We start from the raw sequence: 12,445 nt of genomic DNA on the forward strand, positions 1-12,445 counted from the left end.
AATTCATTCTAGTATCAGTAGTATCATTGCCATGAATGATTCAATGATACATTAACTTTAACTATGTTAGATTATGTTCAAGGCTTTCTGCCTCAGCCAAACACTTGGATCTTTGGAATAGTGGAATAGTGTCTGCAGAAATACCTTTTTATGCTGTGTAAAGCTAAACTACTTAGTTATATTGCATGTATATTTCAATTAGTCTTAGATATTTGAACCTTTACAATCAGCCAGATTAAGTCAATGTTTTTATTGCATTTGTTGTATTTCAGTTCCTGCTCTTGGACATGCAGCTGCAGTTTTGCATCGTCTGTGACGAACGGCCCTGGAGTCCAGATGAATTCGTCTATTCGGCTCTGACCCCATATGTGCACACCTCCTACATCTTCTTCTTCCTTCTCTGGGTTGTGTTCTCGCCAATCGTGGGGCTAGGATATTGTCTATGTGGGGACAGGGGTGAGGAAGAAATCTCTTGAATTGTGGCAAATTAGAATAATAGAGAAAGTTTATGATTCAAACAGTTTTTTATTGTATTATTGAAAATATGAACAAGTGGTGAATGCTGTTTAGATGGTGAGCCACATTTACAGCTTTTTTTTTGTTTTTTTTACCTGAAGTCGCACGAAAACCGAAGCCATCACATATCTTTAAGAGTATTAATCATAAGTACTCTCCTACTTTATGGTAGTAAGACAAGTAATCAATAAATATTTACATATGTTTATCTTTGCACAACTTACTTTAGGTTGTAACATTTTGCAAGATTGTTGGTCAAAAAAGACCCTCCAGCGAAGGTTGGTCTATTATGGGTATGTCTGAATTCCTTCCCTGCTCACTATATAGTGTGTTCGCCATTTTTTGTAGTGCCTTCCAAATCAACAATTCCAAAATCGAGTGCACTAAAAAGGACTTTTTTAAAAACTTCTCACTATATTAGTTAATATAAACCACAAGCATTGCAGTCAAACAATTTTTGGTGTTTAAATGTATTTTTTTAATAAACCATCCAAATTGTTCTCATTAGAACACAGTGGATTCATAAAAAGACGCCATTTTTTGTTCGCATTGATTTGATTTTCACTTTGTGAAATCTGTGATGTCATATCAGCCGTTTAAAAAACTAAAGAAAAGTAGTGAGCATGGTGTTAGGAGTGTCCAGAGGTGGCTTCATTCAGCCAGTACCAGTCTCTGCAACCCCAAACAGATTGTAGATAGATTGTACTTATTTTTTGTTACATTACACTAGGCTTACAATGAGCCAATTAAAAGATTATTCTTCATTATTTTAATATGAATGTTATTATTATTATGTATTAATATTATGTATTAACTTGTGTTCACTTATTCTGTCATTTATTCATCAAGTTGCTAAATTGGGACAAAAAAATAAATTGTAAACTTGTTGGTATTTCTACCAGGCACATACACGTATCTTAGATATTTAAATCATGTCTATTTCAAAGCTTACAGCTTTAGAAATGCATTATACATCTGATAGACATACATTCATACAGGTCTATTGCATATCGATGTTCAATAAACCAGTAAATGTTTAAAAAATACTCTGATAGACATCTGAAAATATTCCAAAATTAGATGACTATAAGTAGATGTATAGACCTCTAAATGCAGATATCTTTCAAAACACTACATAAAGGGCTAATATTACTTGTTTGAGTATAAACCACATTGTCTTAGTCCTCAAGGCATCTAAATAATTTCACATAATTTCAAAATGTTTTTGAAGTTTTATACCTGTTTTGTCAAACTGTCTATCTGCTGTAAAAATATGTATTTTTACCATTTTGAGTTTTTTTTAATATTTTTAAATAACTTTATGTTCTTTTAATATTATTTAAAAGGTAAATAAAATACTTGTGACACAGAGAAGTTCATTTTTGTTTTTGATTCAATCTTTAATTCCTAGTCAGTGTCTGGAAGGCTGTGAGTGTTTGAGAACATGGGAGCTTCAAAATGAACCAAATCATTACAGATTTGCAAGAAAAAAATGAATTTATCACAAAGGAAATTGATCATCTGAAATCCATGGTGTCTTGGCTGAAGGAAAACACAGACCAGGGAGCCAAGACGCAGGTCTGCAGCAGTGGATGAAGGAACAGGTACTGTTCCTCTCCTAACCACTGGGTGGCAGCTTTGGTTAAAACTTTAACTGAGTAAATATGTGGTTTAGTGTAAAACAGTCAAAACTTTGGGTAATAGGGGGAAAAAAAAATCAGATTAAAGGAGTACATTTTTACTACAAGTGACTTGACTGATAGGATAAATGTAACTTTTGTCCCAATAGATTTCTTGAATACTCTTTACATTTTTGTGAAATTCCTTTAAAAACAGTTCAGATATGGAAAAAGAACAATTTCATTTCTCGAGTAATGGACACTTTCACATGTTGCCTGGGGATTGAACAAAATTTATGTTTAGAAATTCCTTGATAGAAATTCCAAAAGCTATGAACACAAAACTAAGCAGCTTTTTTTTCTTATTGTTTGACTCTTTGGAATGCATTTGCTATTCTTTTAACTTTATTGTTTTAAAAATATGCATTCCAATGACTGGTCCAAAGAAATTAGACATTTTTAAAATTAAATAATACAACATGTGGTGGTTTTGAGCTTGAAATTGTTGTGGAATGAGTCACTAAATACGTAAAATTTTCTTGTCCTCCGACATGACTTCTGTTAAAATGTGTGAGAAAAATCAATATTCCTAGTGTTTTTGTGACTAAAATATAATTCATTGATTTTTAACTTAGAGGACTAAGGTTGTTTGACAATTTTTAAGTCACATTGTCTTTAGAGGCGGTGAAGTCGTATTTCAATGCCATGATCACATCTTTTATACTACATGATGGTATCAGGCTATTATACCAGTCCTAAAACCTCTTAGGTCTCTGCATAATCAGGCTCTGAAAATCCTCAAGAAATCCAGGCGTTTTACCACCATTGCTTTATTTTGGAAAAACACAAAATACTAAATTTTGACAACCTGATCAGGTACTCTGACATTCGCTTATAAAATTTTGCATGACACCGCCCCACCTGCTCTTAAGAACTTTATACAGCCATGCTCTGAGCTCAGGGGCAGAGTGTTATTTTAAATTGTAGACTTAGTTTTGTGTTTTTGTTTTGCTTTTATAAATTGGTGCACATATTTTATATTGCTTTAGTTATCTAAAATATTTTATATGTTTTGTGTTGTTTTTTTTAATCCTTGATAATGTGTTTTATATTGCATTTATTTTAAAAAATGGTAAATGTGTTTATGAGATATTATGCCTAAAGGAGATGGAAATTAGCTACTAAGCTACAATCTGGTACAAGTATCTTTGCTTTTTACGCTCAATGTATTTTTACACCGTCCTGATAAATTAATAAACAAACAAGCATTTATTTCGATTGCAACATTCAAGAGATCAGTTCTCCGGAAGCTGCTTTTTTGGTGATACGTTCAAGTCTCCCGGAATTCACATTACCGAAACAATTAATTTAAAATTTTTAAAGTCCTCTTTGAGAAACGCCAACAAGCTTAACTCCATAATTAAGATGAAACTCGGTTTGTTTTTCAGTCAAAAATAGATTTTTAAAAAGCAAAAGGAGCAAAAGTTTTACCTATTTTTTGTAGATAGCTACTAATACTTCTATAGCTTTGACGTTTATATTTAGCTAAATTCTGTATGCTCAACGGATTTTCATAAACGTGAATAGACGAGTCATGCAGGGGAAGGACCTCATTCTTATGCTGTAGTAGTAAATGTTGAGAAACTTCCATCGACCGTAATTGCCTAAAAAAAATCTTATGTGCCTGAACGCAACTGTTTCCAAATAAGCAGAAACTTGTTTCAAACGGTGAATTGAGCACATTTTTGCCTCCCTAAATAAAAAGGAGGAAATCAAAGAAAAAGCAGCACACGTACTTCAGAAGAGACAAACAGGACATACACACTTATTACAGGTATTTAATATCACTTAATTACTATAATATTAGGTTTTGTAACTTGGTCTTAAGTAAGCAATATAACTTGTTGTCAAATGTAATATTGATGAACTATTAACAATAAATAAATACATAAAAATAAAACGATTATGTAGGGTTGAATGTTGTTTATTTACATTTCATTTTTGGAGTGAAAGTGAAAGTATGGGGCCTCAAAAAACAAAAAGTTAACCACAAAATTAATATATAATTTATTATTAATAATAATACTAATGGTCTATGCAACGTACAGGCGCTTAGCTTTACTGGAGGATTCTCTTTTCACATAAACTTTATTGTAAACATCAATTTCAGGACGAAAAACTGCAAAAGAGCTATTGATGTATATTGCAGATCTAGCCTAAACATAAACATGATAAAATAATAAATAAATAAATATAATAAAATAATGTGCCAGGGATTGGGAAATGATAAACAAAATCGTATGAGTACCAGTATATAAAAGTAGGATGATGAAACATTGCAGAATTGACATTCTAAATGATTTTATGTTGGGAACAAATTTCAAGACATTTTACAGCTTTTTTTGTTTTGAGAGAGAAATTAAACGATTCAATCTATAGTCTGACCTTCACAGAAAATTTTTGAAAATATGCATTTTGTGGATGTAAAATTTACCAAGTAAGATGAATAAATGTATTAATAATTGAAATGGAATATTTGTATTCTGGTGGAAGCCAAACAACACGTTCCCAAATACGCCATGTGGTGAACCAACGAAAAGTTCCAAGAAATAGATTTTTGTTCCCACGTCTGGGTGGGAACTACATTTTGAATGCATTTTTGTTTAGACTATACCGGGGTCTGAAACCTTTAACTGTAAAAGAGTCATTTGGTCCAGGTTCTTCTGGAGCAAAATCTCACCTCAAAGTTAGAAAAATACACTTTATTTATGTTTTTCATGTCATTACGTCATTCATTTATACATATACATTTTAAATGTTCTGTACAATTGATTTTTTCTATGTATAACAAATGTAACTTGTTTCACTTAAAACAATAGCACTTTCAAGTTCCATTCAAAATAAAAACATCCTGAGTTTAATCAGATCTTCCAGCTGCAGCAGATTTACTTTAATTAAAATTCAAGAAACATGAGATTTTCTATTATAATGACTTTGCTCTTCCATCATCCTTTTTCTTCTTTACTAGTGAATAAAAGCACAAATGTTTTAAGTGTAGAATCCACTTTTTAATCTATACATATAAATGCAATAAGATAATGTTACTCTGATGATGAACCACTTTGACAGTAGATTAAACCCTTTCTTAAGATGCTCTCCGTCTGCCACTGGTGCCACAGTGTAAAGAATGTTTTGCAACAAATAATGTATCTATACAGTATCTTACAAAAGTGAGTGAACCATTCACATTTCTACAGATATTTATTTATTTATTTTTGTAGGATAACACTACCAAAATGTTTTTTTTTTTTTCAAAAAATGAATAGTAGCCAGTGTCCATCTTGTATAGCTCTATAAGTGTATTTTTTTTTACTTCCAATGATGTGTTTAAGTACTGCTGAAAAGCTGGGTCATTTGTGTTTTCTTATAAGCTGCCTTGAACTTGGATGGTGAATAATATCTGGTGACAATTTGGCATTTTACCACATTCTTAAACAGATATGCCTGATAATTAATATAAAAAGTTAAAAAAAAGTGTTTTTGAAACAATCAACACTGATTTTTTTTTTAAATTAGGAGTAATTTTGGGGATTAAAAGTATTTTTTGAATCTCTCCTTTTAATTCAGAGATGAGCACCGATGGAACAGGACACACCCCAGAGCAAATGGAACCCCCTGCTTCTCCACCCCCAGAGTATCCAACATTTCCGTTAGAGTATGACATGAACGCGCCTGTCGCACCCTCAGCACCTGAGGCTAACTCTTTCCTTCCACCGTCTTACGACATGGTGACACAAGCAGGATACGCAGCATATCCACTTTCTCAACCAAATTCCCAACCTGACCCAGTCTCTACCAACACCAACAAAAGTCAGTGCTTCAAGTTTGGGATTCATTTATATTTCCAGGGTGATTTCCGTCTTATTTGATGCCCTCAGGTGATGCCCACCATGGTGAAGATGCAGGATATGCAGGTTATGGTCCCCCGTCTTCTCAACCATATTCCCCACCAGACCCGGTTTCTACCAACACCAACAGAAGTTAGTGCTTCAAATATGTTCATTTTGGGACTGATTTGTATTTCCAATGTTAATACATCCTTTCTGATTTGAACCTCAGTTGATCCCTACCATGCTGCGGTAGAGGCCTACACACGCAACCGTGACCTTGGCTTTGACGACAGTAATATCAAAAGTATTTTCATCAGAAAGGTAAAACACAGCTAGAATTCAATTTAAATGAACCTGAAAAGTTGGTCTAGTATTAAAAAAAAAACACTTTAAACTGTTGTCAGAATCATTTGTTGGGTATAAATTATGCACAATACCTGAATAATAAATTTATGTATCAGATGTTTTTATCAGGATTTTGTGAAGCTGATTTTTTTTTTCTTCAAACATGTTTACATTTTTTTTTTATTTTTTTATAATGGTTTATTATTTTGATTGCAATATTACTGAATGGGTTTATCAAGGTTACTTTATTGGCCCTAAAATGAATTACAACCTAAATACATTCAACAACCAAACTGATTTTTTTTCACAGCTTTAACTGTCAGAAAGCTCAAACCTCTGCGTCTGATGCTTTTATTTGCAGGTGTTCCTCGTGTTAACGGCACAGCTGATGGTGACATGTGGATTTGTGGCTATTTTCACTATTTTTAAAGGAATCAGGGATTTTGTCCAGAAGAACATCTGGATTTACATCATGTCCTACATTGTGTTCTTCATCTGGATTTTTGCCATCTGTTTGTCTGACAGTCTTCTCCGGAAACGACCATGCAATATGGTCACTTTGGTAATACAGCCTCTTACTGAACAGGATGTGCTATTGCACATCTTAAGGCAGCTAAGACACCATAACTTATGTTGTAATTCATCTTTACTGTCAAAACTAATTTCTATACATTTGTTTATGAATTCTATTTACTATTGAAGTGAGAGTTAGTGCAGCTCACCTTTTAATTTTAATTTCAGTTCATTCTGACGTTATTATTGTCCTTCCTGCTGGGAATGATTGCAAGTTTCCACGACACTGAATGGGTGCTCATGGCAGTGGGCATCACAGCTACGGTGTGCTTCACAGTGGTCCTATTCACCTTCCAGGTTTGTATCTTTGACTTCTTTGCTTCCTAATATCAGTCTGGTGTGAAAGTGAAATAAAAACCAATGGTGTCTGTATTCCCACAGTCCAAATTCAAATTCACTTCTTGCTATGGAGTGCTGTTTGTCTGCCTGATGGTTCTGATCATCTTTGGCATCCTCTGCATCGTCATGCCACACAAAATCCTGCAAGTCGTGTATGCTGGAGTGGGAGCATTAATCTTCAGCTGTGTAAGATCTTATACATTACTTACGTGGATTTTAAAAGCTTTCATAAGTTTAAATACTTTAAACAGCTTTTACTATGTTAGATTATGTTCAAGACTTTCTGTCTCAGCCTTCACTGCTAATTGTTTTGTCACCTGAATAAATACAAACATGAACTAATTTAAACAAATTTTAAATTGTACTTATACATTTGAACCTTGACAATCTTCAAGATTAAGTTGTTTTTGTTGCATTTGCTGTATTTCAGTTCCTGGCGTTGGACATGCAGCTGCAGTTTTGGACTGACAACAAAGACCACCCCTTGAGCCCAGACGAAATTGTCTATTCAGCTCTAAACCCTTATGCACACATCGCCTACATTTTACTCTGTTTTCTCTACGTTGCATCGGTATCAAATAGTGGTCAATGTACATAAACCATGTACAAATTAGGAATGCCACAATTCTGGATGAAAATCAAACTGTTAGTTACATCCTGAATCGTGGAGAAAGTGAATCGTTGCATTTATACTGCATACCAGTATATTTACATTAAAACAAATTTTTGCTAAATTAAAAAATTGTTTTCATCTTTTTGTTACATTACATCAAGCTAAGTGTGAGCCAATTGAATGGCTTTTCATCACTGTCACTTGTTTATAAAAGGATTTTTCTGATATTTGTTTTGTTTTTTTGTTGCTGTATTAAACTGAACTGAACCGAAACAAAACTGTGACCCAAAAATTGGGGCCACGAGGAAAGTGAATTATTACTCATGTTACTTAAAATGTCACACATACAAGGTTCAAGATATTCTTTAGAAATTAAATCAAAAATGTCCCCAGCATTTTGGCATAGCTTCGTCCTTCTATTATCTAAACCTTCTCAATCCCCTTTGGGGTCACAGGGCTGCTGGAGCCTATCCCAGCTGCTGTTGGATGAAGGCTGGGCACATCTTAAATAGTTAGATCATCAGTCTGTTGCAGGGTCATACACTTTTCACATCTAAAGGAAAATTTAAAAACATCATTTAACTCATGGAGCATGATGATCATTTTTGTCTTTTCTTTAGATTGGACTCTTTGGAAGATAAAAACATTGATTTTCAAAGGTTTTTTTTTTTTTAAGGCAGTGAACATTCAGGCTGCTGTCATCATCTTAATCCAGTTTTCCCTCAATTTTAATGTCCAGACCTATTAAACATAATATTACATTTTGAATATGAAAAAAGACGGACAGCCTTTAGGTTTCTCAGGGTAGAGCTTTGATTTGGTCAGAGCACTCACTGCTTTTTTGAAGTGGATAATTATTGACAACATATGACTAACGAATTTCCTCTTCTTTTCAGATAGTAAATGAAGCTGATCATGACATCTCTTGTAAATATATGGAAGTAGTCAAATGAAGTACTTCTTTTTGTCAGGTTAGCACACACCCTATGACAGGAAACCTGGATAAAGACTATCAGCTGTACCTTACACAGAGGTACACGACCCTCATGAACAGACTTTATAGAATCATCTCCAAATAATCAAGCTTTTTTTTTACATTGTATTTACTGTACTTTTTATATATGCATTTTTAAAATCCTTGATAAACTTGACAATCAAAGGCAATTAGAGTAAAACTGGTACTCAGGTAAAAAGTATTAATTTAAAGAATATTATTCAAGTAGATGTAAAAAAAATAATTCAAATATTTACTAAAATAAGAGTAAAAATTCCTTAACTACAAAGCAATAGTTGGTTATTATGTAGTTATAAGTGAAAAAGTAAAAAGCACGAGTTATATATGAGTGGAAGTAAAAAGTATTGTTCAGAAAAAATACCAGACAAGGACTATTTTGTTTACTCAAGTTACTGAAGTGAGAGTAAAAAATGACTTAAATATTAAGTTGTCCCTTGTGCACTTGTTAGATAAAAAGTAAATAGTATGAGTAATATACATGAGTAAAAGTAAAGTATTTTTCAGAAAAAACGCTATTAGAGCTACTTTTTTTCTAACCAAAAGTAAGTTGATGTAACAGAGTATGTAGTTATTACAACTCACGTCTGCTGACAATGTAGTAAAAACTAAAACTTAAATCGTTTTTTTCAAATATATTTTTCATTTTCATAAAATTCCTGTAGTATAGTTGTTTTTTTACAATCCTTATTCTACTGTTCTTTCAGCTCAGTGTTTGTTGTAAAGAGTGGAACAGACAGACTGACTGGTTTCAGTTACACTTCCTGGTCTCTACGTTTCCTCTGTGCTTAAATACAAAATATTCAAGCCTCTGTTGGAGATCCAAACAAATGTAAATTATTTTTTATGTAATTTTTTTTACTTTGACAGCCTGGCAGTCAGAGCCTAGTAGAGTATCCAAAAATGGTGCTTAAGTATAAGTAATGCCAATGTAAAAAAAATATTACTCACGTGGAGGTCAACACTTTCCGTTAAACTAAATACTTTTACTCAATTATTTAGTGTAATTAGAGCAAATAAAAGTATGTAAGTACTGAGTACTTTTGTGTTTTCAAGTAAAATAGTACAAACTATGAGAAATACATGAATATGATAAAAAGTACTGTTCAGAATAAGTACTGCAAGAAGTAGGTCTACATTTTTTCCTACAAGTTCTCCTCTTTTCTGCTTTAAATGGTACTATACAAATAATAAATTGATCAATTGACTGAATCTTCCAACCATAGGTCGAACCCCCTACCTCTGCACCACAGCCGCCCACTATAACCAAAAAATGTTTTTAGTTTGTTTTTAATAATAATTAAAAAAAGTCTACAAGGCCAACAGGGTAACTGCAAAGGGGTTGTGGTTTAGTAGAAGACAATGAAGATTTCTACATAATCTGCTATTGTTTTTACGTTTGCATATTTTCAAAATAGTTAACCAATATTGATAAATGTTTATGAAAAATAAAAAAAAAGAAATGTATATATTTTTAAAACTTTATTCAAAACACTTTGATGACATACAGAGTACTATAAAGTATTGATCTTATTTTCAAATTAAATGCCAGGAGGGTTACAAAAAGAAAACAACAACATAAAAAAGTAGCTATATTAATATATGAAGACAGTTTTGAACTGGGAGAAATGTGTGTAAATGATGACTGATTTGGACAACTAATTCAATTAATTTTTGAGATAAGTTTAATTTTATAAATATTTTATTTTGTTTATAAAATTAGTATTTATCAGATAAAATTGTGAAGATAGCTTATAATCATGATCAATGAAACCAAGCTTTGATTTTTCATAACAGGAAGAAATGGTGATACATTTGAGTCATTCTGTTAGTCCATTCACTCTGGGGTAAGAAAGTTTTCATTTGTGCACCACACTGTCTTTTTCCATACGTGTTTTTCAGGTAGTTATCTTACCCCTTTAGTTTCACTAACACATGTGTGGTCGTAACATTTTCCGTCTATTTCAAACCTCGTGACCGCACCACCTTCTGCAACACGTAGAAGGACATTTTCTATTGTAGTTGAACCTTTTTGCAGCCTTATCTTTTGATATAAAAAATAAATAAAAATAAACAGAAGAACCACACGCACTGTGAAAAGGCCAACCATGCTTAGGAAAGTTTTAATTTTTCCAAACATTTCAAAAATGGCAAAAGATGGATGTTTGGAGCTATGTGAGCCTTAAATAAAATATGGGTTAACTCTGTCGTTGTTAAATGTAATGCATGAATGATTTGTCAGTAACATGATGTATCGCCTCTCAAAAATAAATAATTCCGTATGCTAATTGTGCAGTTTATTTTTTTGCGTTGTAATACAACACAGTTTAATTGTTATTTAATTTCCGAATATAGGATCACTTCTAAGGTTACCATCCGTATTTGGGAGAAACATCAATCCTGATCTGTATGATCAAAATATAACTTATTGTCTTGTGACTCCCAAGACTAACGTTGCTTGGAGATATTTCTTGAGTCACACTTCTTTCGATTTCATGTGGTAAAAAAAAAAAAAAAACTCCTTTATTTCCCAAACAATGAGGTTAAAGAGATGCTTTCAAGTCTCCCGGAATTTATCTTACCTAACGACTTCATGATTTTTTTAAACGAAACTTTTGATAAAATGACAACAAGTACAGCTAAAAACGTAAGTTGACATTTTTTAAATAATAGTAATAATAATAATAATTATTATTATTAACCAACAGGAGCCAGAACCGCAAAAAAGTACATTGTTTTTGGTTTTAAAAATAGACTGAACTATAGCGTACTCTGGTATTGTGTTGAAATGTTTTTTTTTTATTCTAAATAATATATCTTTAAGCATTATCGATTGTTATTCATAAGAAAACAAAGTATCCCTGAAGAGGAACTTTGCCTCATTCTTAAGTCGTCGATGTTCAAAATTTCCCAACAATCCCTGCCTTCGTGAACGCAACCACTTCCTTGATACGCAGACACGGATAGTTTCTCACGGTGGATGTGTACTTTTTTGGCAGCCTTATTTCTTTAAAACAACATCAAGAAAGAGCACCACACGAACTGGTTAAACGATCATTTGGAGCTACACGCTTGTTTCAGGTACAACATTTTTCTTATTCCAACATTTCTAACATGGTAAAAGATGGATTAATGAAGCTCCGTGAGCCTTAAACACGCCACCTTAACATATGGTTTAACTAAGCAACGTTGCTAAATGTAATATTTAGATAGTTAAACTTGAACCAAATATCTATTAAGAATATAACTATGTAGATATGAAAGTAGTTTCTTGACATTTTATTTTCGGGGCGAAAGTGAAAATATGTGGCCTGAATTTTCGTACCCCTCGCGAGACTTTGTCAGAATCGTGGGACTCGTGGCTACTCGTTGTTATATTAGCAGGACTGACTAAAATGTGCATATATGGTTATCTATCGTCAATTTCTCCTTTAATCGTGAAAATTGTGGCTTTTGCGGTTATAATCTGCTTCGATGCTTATCAGTTTGACACCAACCGGAAGTTAGCAATGTCACGTGACTTAATTCACATCCCCTT

At 32.8% G+C, this 12,445-nt stretch overlaps 2 protein-coding genes across 2 annotated transcripts in view; both read left to right on the forward strand.

The window, feature by feature from the left end:
- Nucleotides 1-3,838: 3,838 nt before the first annotated feature.
- Nucleotides 3,839-8,793, forward strand: LOC112143910 (protein lifeguard 1). The gene is made up of 8 exons (XM_024268151.2): nucleotides 3,839-3,969; nucleotides 5,763-6,005; nucleotides 6,074-6,175; nucleotides 6,255-6,346; nucleotides 6,732-6,932; nucleotides 7,112-7,240; nucleotides 7,325-7,468; nucleotides 7,713-8,793. Exons 2-8 carry the CDS (start codon nucleotides 5,765-5,767, stop codon nucleotides 7,878-7,880), a joined length of 1,077 nt encoding a protein of 358 aa, XP_024123919.1. The 5' UTR covers nucleotides 3,839-3,969; nucleotides 5,763-5,764; the 3' UTR covers nucleotides 7,881-8,793.
- Nucleotides 8,794-11,810: 3,017 nt separating this feature from the next.
- Nucleotides 11,811-12,445, forward strand: part of LOC112143861 (protein lifeguard 1) — a 3,794-nt gene continuing 3,159 nt past the window's right edge. The window contains exon 1 of the mRNA XM_024268085.2: nucleotides 11,811-11,988. The gene's annotated coding sequence lies outside the window, so the exon portion shown is untranslated. The remainder of the gene's footprint in view (nucleotides 11,989-12,445) is intronic.

Source organism: Oryzias melastigma, linkage group LG16 (genome assembly GCF_002922805.2).
Source record: "Oryzias melastigma strain HK-1 linkage group LG16, ASM292280v2, whole genome shotgun sequence".
NCBI classification, from domain to species: domain Eukaryota; kingdom Metazoa; phylum Chordata; class Actinopteri; order Beloniformes; family Adrianichthyidae; genus Oryzias; species Oryzias melastigma.